This window comes from Ambystoma mexicanum, chromosome 4q (assembly GCF_040938575.1).
Source record: "Ambystoma mexicanum isolate Mex_15411 chromosome 4q, UKY_AmexF1_1, whole genome shotgun sequence".
NCBI lineage: Eukaryota > Metazoa > Chordata > Amphibia > Caudata > Ambystomatidae > Ambystoma > Ambystoma mexicanum.
The window spans coordinates 919,874,982-919,891,587 of NC_090928.1; the positions used below are offsets into that span (position 1 = coordinate 919,874,982).

Below are 16,606 nucleotides of genomic sequence, written 5' to 3' on the forward strand. Positions count from 1 at the left end.
CTATTTCAGCATGCAGCTTCAACCCCTTGGGTTTGGCATCCACTGCATTCACCATACAAGTCTCATCCACTCCTCGTTGGCACCCTGCCAATGACCCACAACCTCATCCATGCACGTCACACTTCCAAATTAGCACTATTGTTTACAGTACCGGGCCAAATGCCTTTTTACCTCCACATTACGTACACACAATATGCTGTGCAAAACAATGTTTGTCATTTGCGTAAAAATTCCCAACGCGATAACACCTTTTTTCATTCAGCCTTCCCTCAATTCTCTTAGTTTCTTGCTTCTTTTTAGAGGATGTCTTCCAATCCTTCCTTTATCCTGTGTGAGTGTGACCCCTCCATTTTTCGACCACATTGGCATTAGACTCCTGCGTTTTGCCAGCCCCGGCATCAAGCTCCTTAATACAGGATTCCATGTGCCCCACCATTTTAGCCATCTCTATGGCTCATTCCAAAGTAATATCGACTCCATTGCAACTTTATCACCATTGCGTCTCACGCACCTTGTGATCACACCTTATCTTCAGTTGATCCCGTAAATGCTAATCTCTACAATGGTCAAAGTTACACTCCATAGCCGAGCCACACAAAATTGTCAAATTCCTCAAAAGATTCACCTTTCTTTTGGTCTCGGACTGCAAAGTGATAACTGGCGAGACATGTATTCTCTCTTTTAGTAAAAGATTTGTCCAGCTTTTTCAAAACTATTCAGGCCTTCCGCCTTACCATCAGACAAGTCTAGCAGTTTTCTGAAGACAGCCTACCCTTCCTGACGCAAGCAATGGTACAATAGTGAATATTTTCTATCTGCGACAAATGTACCCCTAAAAACCCCATGTAGATACTTCAAAGAAACCATCTCTCCAGTCAAACCACTTAATCTGCGGCTCACCTGCTGGTGACAAAATAAACATTGGTCCCACGATATTGCTCTTGATGTCAGTTGTATTATAATGTGTGCGCCTCAATCCAGGCACAAAATTATCAAATGAAAATCAGTTCCGGCCCCATAAGGGACACGATCAGTTGATTGCTCTTAAAATGGTGACCAGCTAGGATAGAGCAGGGATGTTCAGCAGAGGCCTGAAGTTAAAATGGCATCTGCAACCAACAGGCAACTTCATACCAGAACAACTGTTTAGGGTCACCACAGCAACCAAAATAGCTGCACGTAACGCAATATCGTAAGGTCCTTTCGTCAGAACCCGTGTGCGTTACGAGCACCTTACTTTCCTCTTGTTCGCTAGCGCCATCTCAGGCCGGCTCAAAACCTCACGGGGGGGCCGAGCCCCTTGTGTGGGTCTTTCAGGTTCCTGCGTTCACCAAATGTTGCTGCTTTCAACATTGGGCTTAACACACATCGGTTTGCTATCAGCTTCCACCGACTCACCAGTCAAGGATGGTACCACGGTAGCCAGCATGCTCACACGCCTGTGCTCTCAATGCGGGAGGCCCCAGTGTACCGTTGACATCTCCGCCTCCACACGCCAGCTTCAACTCCCGGTTTTATGATTTACCTGTCGCAGGCTTCCCGGGTTTGAATTGAAAAGGGTATGGGTATTTCCCCCTTGGTCGTCCTTCCAGGTCTCACCGCCTTTCTCCTCCGTTTGAACTGCCGGTTTGGTGTAGCTGTTTCCTTGTGCGTTCGGCCTTGCTCGAAGTGTGCTTTTGTGCTCTGCCTTTTATCCCTGTGGGGAAGGTAAAGGGCAGTCAGGTGTGCGTGGTTGTCAATTTCTGGACTCTGCCTGACCCGTGTGTTGGGACATGTCAGGCAAACTGCTCTGGTGTTAGTTTGTTGTCTGTTACGGTGTAATTAAGTGTTTGTGTCGGAAAAGGGTGGGGTAGAGCTTCTATGTATCCTACATGGTAAAATGGGGGAAAAGGTGTTACAGGGACTGGGGTCCCACTTCCATTCCCGAAGTCCCCTCACCCAGGTGATCCTCCCCCACTGGTCCACCCCCAGGAACTGGATTCCATTAGTGATGGCTGTGTCCTGGCCACCTGGACGACAGATCTCCGGGACTAGCAGGTGAGACACCTTCAGGTTTCTCACAGTCCCCTACTTGCCGGTCACCGCTCCAATGTCGCAAAGACACTGAAGCACCTGGGGTGGCAGCCCCCAAAATCTCTGGGGCATCCATTTTGCCTCCACACAACAGTAGGGGATATTGAAAACACCAGAAGAGCGTCCTCACACCAGAATATCCCCCAGTGGCTAGCAGGGAGCACCTCAACACGCAATTCCAGTATCAGCTTGGAAACTTTTTCCCCGTCGCTGCGCACATAACTGGCTGGGGTTGCCATCCGGGGTCCCTGCACCAGTACACTCGTCGCCAGGCTTGTTAAGTGATAATCAGCCTTTTATTCAACACGATCTGCAAGGTCTCAAATAACAGTGTTAGCAGCCCCAGCCTCTTATAACTGGCTCTAATTTCAAAACCAAGCTTTCTCCAACAGTGGTTCCAGGATATACCTAGAACCTTAATCAACAATCCAGATTCCATTACACGAAAAAGAACTATGTACATAAAAGATGCATGAGAAATTAACTCTGTTTATCTTTGCATTGCACATGTAACACTTGCCTCTGTGTCTTTAATAGAAGCAAGACTCCCTTCGCTGTAAGCCTGGGTAATCTTCATTGTATATTGACCAGAACTTTAACATAAGAGAACCACAGTGCAAATGCACCGCCAACAGAAGGGAGTAACTTGCCTGACCTTAGTTGATTAGAATAGTGGAAGGGTCAGTTAGGCTAGTTTTGGACAGCAGACAGATTCTTTTTGGACATTGGTTTGCGACTGATCTAGGAAGGGAACACCCCATAGTGATAAGGAAAGATAGGCTGCCTTTTTCCGTTAGTAAACCTATATTCAAAATGTCCTCAGAGTGTCTGTGTCCTTCAGATTTGCCAAAGCACAACATTAAAACACCCAAACCATCACACAAGCAAGAGCCTGTTTAGGTGTAGTAAGGTTTTGCTAACAGTGGAATTTAGGACAGGCCGAGATTGTTAAACCCATACAACAGTACATCAGAGTTAACACAGAGCCCCTACAGTGGTCTTCAGAGGCCGAAGAAGCTTCTATTAAGTTAATGAGCAGTCGTAGCCTGTGCATCTGCATTAGGATTCCCAGATTACAAGAAGGGTTTACCCTATAATGTCATGAGAGAAAAAGCACAGCAATTTGAATGCCAAAAAGTCCCTCGGAAGAGTGAATGTTGGGGTGACCACTCTGTTAGCTAGTGTTCCCTGCAACTATAGAAAACTTACCCCTGTTAACCTTCAAAACCCTCTCCCCAACATTAGCACAGAGACCTTTGTTTGTGATCATATTTTAAAATACAAAAAAAATGTATTTTGCTAATTTGTATTAACTGACATGATAAACCGAGACAGGGTATTTGCTGCTTGACTGAGGTTTAATTGGAGTTTAAAAAAAATATAAAGTTACCCATCACATGTTGAAATAACACAGAAAGACATTAAAACGTACCTTCCAGTATCGTATCTGGTACATCAGCCTGATATCGAGGGCCCACTCGGATTTCGCCCTTGTCTGCCAAAAGCGTTTTCAGTGACGGATCGTACACCAATGAATAAAAAAATGTATCCTGAATCAAAGACAATATTTAAGCATGAAAGGCATGCAATCATTTTTCAAGATTAAGAATATAAAAGAAATGGCACTTAAAGAAAAAAACAGTTTACAGGTCAAAGAGTTAGGATACCAATGTTTTGCCTTGGAACAATTAAAAGCTAAAAATTAGGGAAAACCTATCTAAAAGGTTCAGCTACATTTTCTTAGCCTTTATGAATAAAAACTGCAATTTAAAAGAAACTATTGGACAAAGGCAGGTAGAAAGAAAATTAATAAAATCTTGAATAAATTCATGATTTACAACGGAAAATAATGCTGAAATATATGCTTCATTCATATGTGCTGCATAAGTAACATGTGTTCGTCAATGACCAAAATAGCCAAACAAGAAATAAGTGAAATATGCATTCCACTTTGACAAACCACTTGTTGGTGATGCAGTGTCCTAATGTAAATATTTTGTTTTTAAAGAAAACTAGAATTTTGTGTTGGTCATGGCACATTATTATACACCGTACAATTATTGTGGCAGGAAATTTAAAGATTTACTACCAGGTACACAGAATATTTGCTTTACATGGAGAAGTGTGCATTAGGCTTTATTTTTGGTAACAATATTTACTTCCCCCGGTTATTTTGAAAGATTCTCTTTGTTTAAGTTTGCCTAGTCCTACATGTCTGTCAAATGGCCCACCAGTATTTAAATACCTAGGAATTTATATCAGCAAAATTACCTTCATGTATGTGGATATTTCTATTAATCCTTGCTCTCCCTACTTCATAACTAGGTTAGGATATGCTTGAACTATGCTACATGTTAGAACTTTTTTTGCAGCCCCACATCCCTTTATGCACAGGTGTTGAGATGGTTTTACAATCAGCCTTGGGAGGAGGATTTTGGGAGGCCACCCTATCAGCAAAAGACAGAGGCCAGCCAAACACAATCAAGGAAAGGTTGCAGAGTGTCAATGATTAGTCTCAGAAAGGGTGTGAGAGTGGTATAGGGCTCCAATGAGTCCACAGAGAGCAACACCAGTAATTCCAGTTAGACAAGTAAGCATAAATAATTATTTATTATTGGGTACTTCGAATACACACCAAGTAAAACCTCTAGTCAAATATTGTCACACCAAGGGGGTTGTGGCTTGGCTCTAATGAAGATAGTCGCCTAACCGTTAGTCTCCCACCATATTAGCACAAAAGTAAAGTGAGAACAGTTAAATGATTTGCTTCGTATTTACCTGAAGCAGACAATTATCCAAACTGTGGAGGTTCTTAGGCGCTCAGGACACCGCAATTCAATGGGGAGTTTCTCCTACGCTTGTGTTCATCTGCACTTGCAGTGCTCCCTTCCTTAGGGAGGAGATTACACAAGTCCGCAACGCTCTCATGGGATGGAAACATACTTGTGCCTCGTCCAGTAGTTGGTTGTTTATCCATATACGTAGATTTCTCGGAGTTTGACCAAGTAAGGAATGTTTGCTATTGGCTAGTAGTGGGTATCAAATGTCTGTCCTTCCTGTGGAATCTTTGAGAAGGAGTTAATGTAGGGAGATTTGAAGCTTCTAGGGAGGATTCCTGTTTCCAGCAAGTGGTTTATGAGCTTGTTGAAGTATTGTGCAGTTATTCCTTTCGGAGGATGTTTTTAGATGTGTAGCGAGGCAGGGGTCTTCATTTTCCTTAACAGCAGTCTTGTGACTTCAGTTAAATGTGTTTTTTTTTTTAGGAGCGGCTTGAAATTGATGGATGTGACCGTTCCCTTGGAACTTATACATTAGCTAGCATCTGACAAGGTTTATGGGGTCTAGCCTTTAAACTAGCTTGAACACAATGAATCAAGTGTTTCTTACTCTGGCTTAACATGCCATGATGATAATTCCTGAGGTTGTAGCTAGTTGCTCAGAGCTGAATCCAGGGACTTGAATATGCATGTCTTATTTCAAGTTAAATAGAAATGCAGTGCTATTCAAATTTAAATGCAATGCCTGGCAAGATACAATGGAACTTCAAAAGATTCTTTTCTTCATTAAACTTGGTATTATTTTAGTCAAAAGGAAATATATTACTAGATGCAATTATTAACAACAAATGGAAGGTTATTATAAAAGTGGGTTTTTGTTAACTGTACTTGGGACCCAGTAACAAGACACTGATGAAATCCTGGAATTGTTGATTTCTGTACTAAAACTCCAATACATGTTATGTGGCATGCCAAATTCTTTTGCTCGTAAACACACTCAATGTCTGGCCCTTTTCCATTTGGATGTGGCAAAGGTTCCAATGTGAATGTCCATTTCTCTGCATGTCCTTAGCTTCAATCCGGTCTCTGGAATCCTAGAAATTGTTAGGAGACTGGGACAGTGAGGAAGAGTTCGAAGATAAGGGAGGTGATGCGCAAGAGCTCCATGAACCAAAAGGATTGTTGTGGTTGGTACAGACACTCATGGGTGTGAGTGGTGGACAGTGTTGTGTACTGACCCAACTGAGCCCCTCAAGGAAGTCACAGATGCAGAGTTCTTTGAGGACAGGGATGATGGAGAAATTGTGTTGGCAATTCGAATCACTTGCGACATTACGGTACAATACTGGAAGGTACAATGTCTTTCCCCCTGCTCCCATTTACTGAGAGTGACTTCCAGCAAGTACCAGAAAGGTTATGGAAAACTAGCGTCCACGATGTAGGGCTTTTGCAGGAAGTGGCTCCAGTCAGAACACTGAAGCCAGGCGCAGTGAAACCCAGAGTTGAACAGTACCCGCTGTCCAAAGAAGCGGAGGAGGGCATAAGGGAGACCATTGTGGCACTCCTGAATCAGGGGACAATAGTGCCCTCTGCCTCCCCATGCAACAGCGATTTATCTGATAAAAACGAAAAAGGGGGACGTTTACGATGAACCAGGATTTTCGCCCACTAAACGACATTGTCCAGGCAGAATATTTACTCACCCTGGTGACTAACATTCTCTTAGTCCATAGTCCTCTTTCCTCCATACTGCATGGTCGTCCCTCAATAGGGACGGGAGATGGAACCTTTTTAACCAGAAAAAAACCTTCCCCTTAAAATTTAGGGGCGCAGCCCAGGGAGCATGCACTCCCCTGACTCAGTCCACCAGCGCCACTCCTCAGTCCCCATTGAAACGTCGACAATATCATTGCCTAATGACACCAGTATTCTTAGGGGAGGGGGTGGTGGGACGTATGGAGGAAAGGGGACTATGGACTAGGACTATGTTAGTCACTACAGTGACCAACTATTAATTACTCCTATGTCCCGTCCCCTCTCCTCCATACTGCATGGCCGATTACAACTGAATGTAGCCCAAGGGTGGAGAGGTGACCCTCTTTAAGCGAACAAGTGCCTTAGAACCGCCTGTCCAAAAGCCGCGTCTGTTTTAGAACCTGTGTCCAAATAGTACTGCTTACAGAAAGCCAAAGGGGTGGCCCAAGTGGCCGCCCTGCTGATGACCTGCCACTGGAAAGAGACAACCGTGGCCTTTATCAGACAGCGTGGGCATGCAGGTTAGCTGAAAGTGCATGTGTTGCCCTTCATAGGCCTCCCTGATGGCCTAAACCATCCACCTTGCTATAGTTTGCTTGCTTGCTATATCCACCTCTCTAGTGTTACATGATGACTGAGACGTAGGTTATTAAACTAAATAATACCTTCAATCTTTTTGATGACACCATGTTGCGGTTAACGACAGGCCTGCCTTTTCCACCTCCCTGCTTTGCCCAACGTAAACCTTTACATATTCGACCGGGCTTTCAACTTTTCCCGTTCCTGGATGAACCCTCAAATCTGACCCTTAAGAACAAACAATACCCCAGGGGAGTGAATAAATACGCTTCCAACACCTTAACTCTACCTTCGGATACTAATTTAAACATGGTTCATGCTTCATCGGACCTCACCCAAATTCACTTGCTTTCTAATAAAACAATGCAAGATTATGTTGTAGAGCCGCCGCTCTCTCCTGGTGATGCGAGCTTCTATACGCCCACTTTTCAACCAGACCATCCCATGGAACCGTTCCCTCAAGGTATTCGTCTGTCGTCCCTTTCTCTATATTCACAAGTGGTAAGCAGACCTCTGTACGCCACTGAAGCTACTGCCTTTGCAGCTAATCTTGAAGCTTGTGTCAAAAGTCTGGCTCCTAACGTGCTTCTTCCTGTCGCCCAATCAAGTCAATCAACTCAATTTATGGTTACATCTACTGCTTCATTTGACACTAAAAACGATATGAAAGCTATTGTATTTGACCAAACGGAATCAAGACTATCAAACTCTCCTGAACTCTGGCCTACAGATTGTCCAAATTATATCATCTCCTCTCCTGATTCAATCGCCTCTGCAGCTCCATCCTTTGCCAAACCAATTCCACGTCCCTCATTTGGTTTTCCCCTCCATAACCAATCCAGCCATAGAAGCTGCTCTTATTGCTATTAATACAACAATCTTCACTTTAACTAAATTGTTAAAGTTACTAAATTCAAGAGCATCAACTCAAGAAACTCTTGAAGTCAACCCTCACAAAAAAGCTTGATTGGCTGGTTATGAGTTTACCTATTATGCTACAAACAGCTCTGGAGTCTTCTGTTCCTCGTTCTGAATCTCCCGAGTGTGTTATCTCTATGTCTAACAACATGCCTCTATGTGAGATGGAGACCTTAACCGAGGACACAGGCACTAATCCAAATGTCAGCTCGACTGCACTGCCTATTGATAACAATTCGCTGATTGCCATAGAAGTCTCTGATTGTCTAGACCAATCTAAAATAGAATTGCCTTTATATGATCTCTTCTATCGACCTTCTCAGAATAAGCGAAGAAAACGTAAGAGGAACAGAAAGCGAACTTCCAAATATGATGTAGACCAAAATTCCTCCACAACTCAAACTAATAAAAAATGTAAATAAAAGACCAACTGAGGATAAATAAATAAATGCTAACTGAGGATTTAACGTCTTTCCGCAAACTGCTGAAAACCTGGCTCTTCCCCTAAAACCAACCTGTACCAAACTAACACAAACCAACAGCAAATCAATGACTCCAATCCATCAAACCACCTGATGCGAGAAACTGACAGCTAATAACCCCCAACATAAATTTGAAGGACAAACAGAATTAAACAAATAAAGTAGATCAAAGCAATGAAATGGCTAATAAGAGTAAATCATACAGAAACAGTAAAGATATTTAAACTCCAGAAATGGACAGAATGCATGCGGAGTGAACGAAATTAGTTAGAATGGATAAAACAGGTGGAACACATGAATGCGCAGAGTTGAAGAATGCATGAGTGGAAGAACAAATACCTATATAGTTGGAATGAGTATGGAAATCGAGTGAATATGTAGATCGGATGAGTGTATGAAATGGATGAACATGTTGAGTGGATGAGTGTGTAGAGCGGCTGGTTGTGTAGAACGGACGACCGTGTAGCACAGATGAGTGCGCAAATACAGAGAAGCGTGTAGAACGCAAGAGTACGTAAAACAGAGGAATGTCCAGAACGGATGAACGTAAACCGAATAAATGTGTTGAACGGATGAGTAAGTGGAGCGGATAGAGCAGACGAGCGGATAGAGCAGACGAGCGTATAAAACGGATGAGCTTATAGATGAATATATAGAACTTGATATTGCTGCAGAATGCGTGAAAAATGCGAGTGCTTAAAGATGGCGAGTGCGCAGAGGGGGGCAGAGGGGGGCCAGAGGGCGTAGACATTTGAAAAAGCACATATCACACCACCATGCTTACTCTCTCCTTTACATCACCACTCAACTAGAACACAGAGATACTATGACACCATTAGGGTGTCCAGTCATATTTTCGAATACAATATTTTCGAAAGTCAAAATGTCGAAAATATTTTTCGAAATTAAAATGTCGAATTTTTTTCGAATTAATGTTTAAATAAATAATTAATTAATAATAGTTTATTAAACATAATTTTTTTAAATAATTAAAGCTATATCCATTATGGGGAGGGGGTTGGGGTAGGGGTTTGGGATGTTTTTTTTAAATAATTAAAGGTATATATCCATGGGGGATGTTGGGGGGGGTGGGGAGGAGGTGGGGGTTTGGGGGGGTCCCCCCCATAAAAAACGTTAGTATTTGTGACATTTTACATAGTTATTTTAACATTGGTTTTTTGATTTTTTTCCCGACATTTTATTTTCGAATTAATGACTTTTTCTATTATATGTATGTGTTTTCGACATTTTTGAATTCGACATTTTTGAATTCGACATTTTTGTAATTCGAAATTATGTTTTCAATATTATGACTATAAACACACCATTAGATATAACTGTTCTCATACCAACATCTACCGCTCACTCCACATCATTCCAAGTAAACACTGCTGGTTACACACCCCCCCCAGCCAGGCGTTTTACTCAGGCCTAACGCAGCCACATCCGGTCTGGATAAATCCTGCCAGAATGAACACATACACCTGATCTCTCAACCACCACACCTACCGCTAAGAATCAGCTATTACATGGATCCCGCACAAGCTGCACACATACCCGGTGCTCACACGCACCTTTAACTCTCTCTACCAATCTGAACTTCGGTTCCCAAGGGCGTTCAACCTACCAGCGCCTTCAGACCACCATACCAATGGTATATAAGGCGCTATATAAATGCAAAATAACAATAACAAAAAAAGAGACGATGTATCTATACCAAAAAAACCCTAAAAAAATAAAATCCAAATCAAAAAGGTTTGTAGCCAACATCTCAATGGCAGCATCCTTTCCTGCAGCTTCTCTTCCGATCACCAATGAAATGAACCCTGAAGTCCTCAGTAATGGTACCTCTTACTTTAGGTGTGGCGTCATCTAAAGGTAAGACATCTAACAATTTTGTTTCACCTGACAATATCAATGTCTTGCTAAATGAATCTGGCACTGCAAATAAGACCATTACTACTGAACAACTCATGAAACTCTCGGTCTACTCAAACATTTCTGTATTGGAAACTATTCACCATAGCCTTCATGAGGTCAAGTGAAACTCTTCTCTATTTAAATCATGACACTAAATCATTCATGACCCTCGATGAAAAGCGAAAGGAACTTGTCAGATGCTTACCATTTGCTAAAGGTTCTCCTCCAAAGCATTACCAACCGACTCTAGAATTGGGGGTTGCAGCTGTTAGTACGATCCCTAATTTGGCCATGTCTCATGTTGATCCTGATAAAGTCATCTTTATAAAAGAATCTTCACTACCCTTGTCTAACACAGAAGGCGGGACTCAGAGCCCACAAGAAATTATACCTAATAAAGAACTGGAAGACTCAGATTTGAATTTGAAAGATGAAACTAAGAATTACAATGATTGACAGTCTCTATTCAGACCCTTTTCCAAATAGATTGACGCTGTTGACAATATTCCATGCAATTCCACAATTAAGGCATATTAACTCGTCTGATATTAATGGGGTATGTTATCCAAAACCAGCTCAACAAGATATTGTTGAAATAAACATTCCGTCTTTAATAATCAAGAATTATGTTTGGCAATAAAGACACCTATTCGAGAGGACTTTTTCCTCGAGGCAATTCCACTGAAGGTACCTACACAATGAAATCCTCATCAGGCTAATCAGTCTCAGAATCAACAAAATAATCCAGTAATCTATCCAAATGCAGGAACTCACGCATGCTGCAATTGTAATGCTTCCTCTCGAAACCCTGCCCAGATAATAGAATCCAAATGGAGCTGGATTTCACATGCTAGGGACAAGGAACTAAAAAAAAAATACTAGCAAAATCCTCTGGATCAGCGTGATTGTTCCATGATCTCATGGAACACTAGAGGCTTTTCACATTTAATGATCTCTAAACCTACGTTATTAAACAAATGTGAACTAGTAGTACTACAAGAAACATTGATATTAACCTCTCCGATTTTGCCAGACCACCAAGTGGCTACAATACCTACAACTAAGGCCTCGAGAGGCAGACCGGCTGCTGGCCTTTTAATAGCAGAAAGACATGACTCGCATCAGACTATTGAACCATGGAGGAGCCCTGATTCTGGGATCCAACCAGCGATTATTCGCACTTCTAATATAAATCACCCTTCATCTCCCCCCCCCCCCCCCCCCCCATCAACAATGCTAATAAATATGTATTGGAATCCTGCTTCATCCACTTCAGCCGATTTCATGGATAAAATTGAACAGATCCTGGATCGAACCTTACTGGACCCTAACATTGTTAATACAATAATCGTGGGTGGTTTTAATATGAACCTATGCCATGCATCTAAGCGCAGCACTAACACTAGGGCAGCTAAATGGCTTGCTTTAATGGAAATAAGGCAATTCTCTAATGATGTGCCTCCACGGCCGACTTGGTCCAGAGGTAATTCCCATCCTACTCTAGACTATGTTTTCATCTCTAATAATTCTAACAACCTGATAGTCGCGTTCCAAATTATTCCAACCTTGGCAAATGATCATCATATAGTGGAAGTTTGTTGGTCTCGATACTACACTAAAACTTGTTTGTACTACAAAGGTATGTTGGAGTTAAATAATGCGAATAATCGTCTTAAATGGAGTCCACGTCATATAGCCTTTTTATAGCACAAAGTTGCTCAAAATATACGTGAGAATGATGCATCAGATCAAATGTATTACAACGTTTATATTCAAATAATACAAACAAATATAGGCTCTAGCAAACCAACTTTTATTCATAAGCATCACTGGAATCGTACAAAATTTGAAAAATGAGTTACGACAAGCATCAAGATTAGCACCTGCACAATCAAATGAAATGGAAAAAGTTAGACTGAAAACTAAATTTAGAAATGGAATCAAACAGGTATTTGCTGCTCAAAAACAAAATGATGCAGAACTAATGAGTAAAGCCCTATTAACCAAATCTACTCGAGAAATATGGAAGTTATTAAACAAGACTTTTGCAAATGCTCATCGCTCTACGCAATTGAATGCCATAGACGAGCTGTCATGGGTAAATCATTATCAAAACGTACTCATGAAGACTTCTGATCTCAAACCCAACAAGCGAGCAGATGAGTGCGACTCATACTGCCCACTCGCAATGTTAAATTATGACAGCAAAATACTAACAACCATCCTGGATAAGAGGCTAGCGAGAGTGATAGGACTCCTGATACATGAAGACCAAAATGGCTTTGTCCCAGGTCGTAACACCACAGCTAATCTAAGGATACTCCAACACATAATGGCACAGACCAAAGACAGCACGGAGTACCTAGCAGTGCTATCACTAGATGCTATAAAAGGCGTTCGATTCAATATTCTGGGAGTGGTTGATTGAGACCCAAAGGGAATTCGGACTCAGCGAGAACTTCATCCAGTGGGTCAAGGTGCTCTACAATGCCCCTGTGGCGAGAGTAAAGACTGGTGGCAGGGTGTCAGAAGCCTAGGCAATACGAAGGGGGACCCGACAAGGATGCCCACTGTCACCGATGTTATACATCCTCGGCCTGGAACCGATAGCCATCTACTTCAGGAAACAGCTCTTCGACGCGGGGATCAGAGGAGGCGGTGAATACAAGATTTCGCTGTATGCGGACGATGTCCTCCTATACCTGAGCAACCCACAAATGAATGCGCCGACAGCGCTGGAAATCCTAGACAATTTTGCAAGATACTCTAGAATAAAGTTTAGCAGACAGAAATCGTGCTCCTTCCCTCTTGCGGGGCTCAGAGGAATAAAATCAGAAGACCTACCCGAGATCGGGATCCAATGGCAAGAAGAGGCATTCCGGTATCTAGGAATCAACGTGAAGCACACGCCTGCCCTCACGCACGAATGCAACCCAGAGGCAGCGATGAACGGGGTGCGCAAATCCATCAAATTCTAGTAAAAACTCCCACTCTGCATGATGGGCAGAGCAGCAATCACTAAAATGATCATACTACCGAGGCTCTTATACTTCTTCACCAACATAACCTACTACATACCCCCACCCCTCTTCCGTAAACTGGAAACTCTAGTCAGACTTTTTGTGGACTCATCCCGACACAAACTAACACTAAGCATTTTAACACCCCCCCCCCAAAACGCAGGCGGCATACAACTGCCCGAGTTTCAGAAATACTATTTAGCTGCCCAGCTGAGCCACGTTGCAAAATGGCTGTCGGACTAGCCAACAGCCGAGACAGCCCTCCTCCAGCAATTTACGGCCCCCAACGCATCTCAAAGTAGTATTATGGAACCCACAGGTTGGGCCTCCCGACCCAAATATGATATTGAGTCTGGGAAGACAAATCTGGAACAAGGTCAGATCATGGCTTGGTATACAACACCCGTATGTGCCTGAAATCCCCATACTTGCTGATGTCTGTAGGACCCCCACTGACTTACCGGCGATGAGGAGTTGGGAGAATTGCGGACTCTACACATAGGGAGATCTGTTTGAAGAAGGAGAATTCAGGGACTTTGACTCTCTACGGACATAGGATGGGCTTGCAGCAGGCCAATTCTTATGGTATCAAAGGGTGAAACACAGCAAAAAAACTGAATACATGGCCGGAAGAACCGGAATCACACACCCTCGTGCAGGAAATGTACAACCTGAGTGATGGATGGAAACAAACATCCAGACTACACACACAAATAAATGACAGACCCAACCCAAGAAGTGCACATCTGAAAGAAAGGTGGGAGAAAGATTTGGGGACTGAAATCACCGAGAACGAATGGAACAGGGCCCTGTTGTACCCGAAAGAGGTGCCAGGTTCAGACTCATTCAGCTGAACGTCCTATATAGGACCTACATGACCCCATACAGGGTAGCTACATTCAATAAACAAATCCAGCCACGATGCCCATGCTGCAACAGCAAACACGCAGACATGATCCACATGTTCTAGACCTGCCCCAAATCGCAAACATTCTGGTCCGCAGTTGAACAAACTTGCAGGAGAGCAGGATTGGAAAGATATTATTGGACACCGAAGGCATGCCTATTGGGCACACACCCTAGGCTAAGCAAAATCAAACATAGTAAAACTAATGGACATGGCGTGTATACTTGCTAAGAGAACGATTGCAATGGCATGGAAATCACCCGGGGCCCCAGATACGAACCCTGGATCAGAGAAATGGAGAGATGGAGAGATGGACCACCGCGGAAACCAGAGCCTGGTAAGACGGGAACAGCCAAGGAGGAGGTGAAACAAGTGCTACACTGGACTCGTGGAAAGCCCTAATGAGAAAGATGATCTTCGACAAACTTCCAGCCCCCATGAGCCAACCCACCATAGTGAAAGGCACGCCTGGAACCCTGCCACTAGGACAAAGTTCACACCCCCCCGCAGATGAAAACTCCCGCGACACGAAGACAGCGTCCAACTATAGACTCACATGGTAAAGGAGAGATAATCACATCAACAACAAGAAGGAGGACAGTTCTAGTTCGTTTGTTTGAGGCAGACACGAGAAATACCAGATGTTATGAAGTAATAACCTGTGTTTAAATGCGCCATGTGTGTACATAAATGCCAATAAAAACATTTAAAAATAAATTAAGACTTCTGATTTCACACAATCTAAATAGCGAACTTCTTGATTTATCCGATTTTAAATTTGACACTGTACATGTTCTAATAATAATAAAAAAACTGAGCACTTCTAGAGCACCTGGTACTAACATGTTAACTAATGCAATTCTTAAAATTAATTCGGAGGCATGGGCAGAATTGCTAAACATAATTTTTCAAAACGTCATTAGATCAAAGAAAATACCTCCCTCCCAGCAAAAAGCGATAATTCCAATTTTTAAAAAGGGAGATCATTTAAACCCAGTTAACTATCGCCCAGTTGCTCTTTTCGATGCGCCAGGTAAGATTCTAGCTAGACTTTTACTCCGTGATTTTATGAAATGGCTCCATGAAAAAGATTTAACAATACATCAATCCTGATTTGTTGCTAGGATTGGTACTGCATTAAATCTGATTTTAATATCTGCTATCAAAGCTCTAGCCATCCAAAATAAACAACTAGTCTATCTAGCACCAATTGATTCTAAACAAGCGTTCCACTCCATATCTCTATCTATTTTATGGAATAAATTATTGAATGCTGATTGTCCAACTTGTATCTACTATTTAATATATCAATTTTATTTCAATACTAGCATTAAAATTAAACTTACATAAGATGGTCTACTCTCTAAATCCATCGAAACTAATTACGGTCTCAAACAGGGATGTCCATTCGCGTCGCTTCTTTTTAATTTTTATATTAGTGATTTTAATGCTGATTTAAAGGATGTTAATTCATTTTCGCCTTGCCTTGGGATGCATCATATACCGGATTTATTGTATGCTGATGACCTTGTTCTCTTTGATATAACTCCTGGTCTTCAGAGAAAGCTCACTGCATTATCTAAATTGTGCTGATGCTAACAATTTAGAAATAAACACAAAGAAATCTAATATTTTAATATTTCATCATTCTCCCAAGAAAGCTAGTCCTAAATTTAATTGGACATGGTCTAAAAATTCTCTGGCTAAAATAACCCAATATAAATATTTAGGACTAAACATCAACTCTGACCCCTCAGACAAACCATACAAAGAATAACTTATCCTAAGAATTAGTGTATTAGCTATACAAGCAAAGGCCCTTCAGAAAAACAGAGCTTTCTGTTTATTATCCGCGCAAATGTTTTACCTACAAAAAGTAATTCCAATAATTACTTATGGTAGCCAGACTAAAATTATGTTCAAACCGGTCAAATGGGATATTATAGAAGGTATCATTTGGAAAACCATTCTACCAGTTCCATTAAGCACTCCAATAGCTCTCATTCGTTACGAATTTGGGCTGAGATCTCTGAATATAGTAGTCTCATGGGCAATGATATCTTTATATAGAAAAACATTACTTGCCACAGCTCAAACAAAAATTCTATTTCCAGCTGTGAAAAACCTGATAGAAAGCTTGAATTTAACTCCCCTTTCAAAATGGAAACAAACCTG

General features: G+C 42.1%; 1 protein-coding gene across 4 annotated transcripts in view; it reads right to left on the minus strand.

Moving 5' to 3' along the window:
• Positions 1-16,606, minus strand: part of MTA3 (metastasis associated 1 family member 3) — a 1,736,304-nt gene that overhangs the window by 1,548,052 nt on the left and 171,646 nt on the right. For all 4 annotated transcript variants that reach the window (XM_069608476.1, XM_069608475.1, XM_069608474.1 and 1 more), the window contains exon 6: positions 3,506-3,623. In XM_069608476.1, the coding sequence (XP_069464577.1) occupies positions 3,506-3,623 (118 nt within the window). The remainder of the gene's footprint in view (positions 1-3,505; positions 3,624-16,606) is intronic.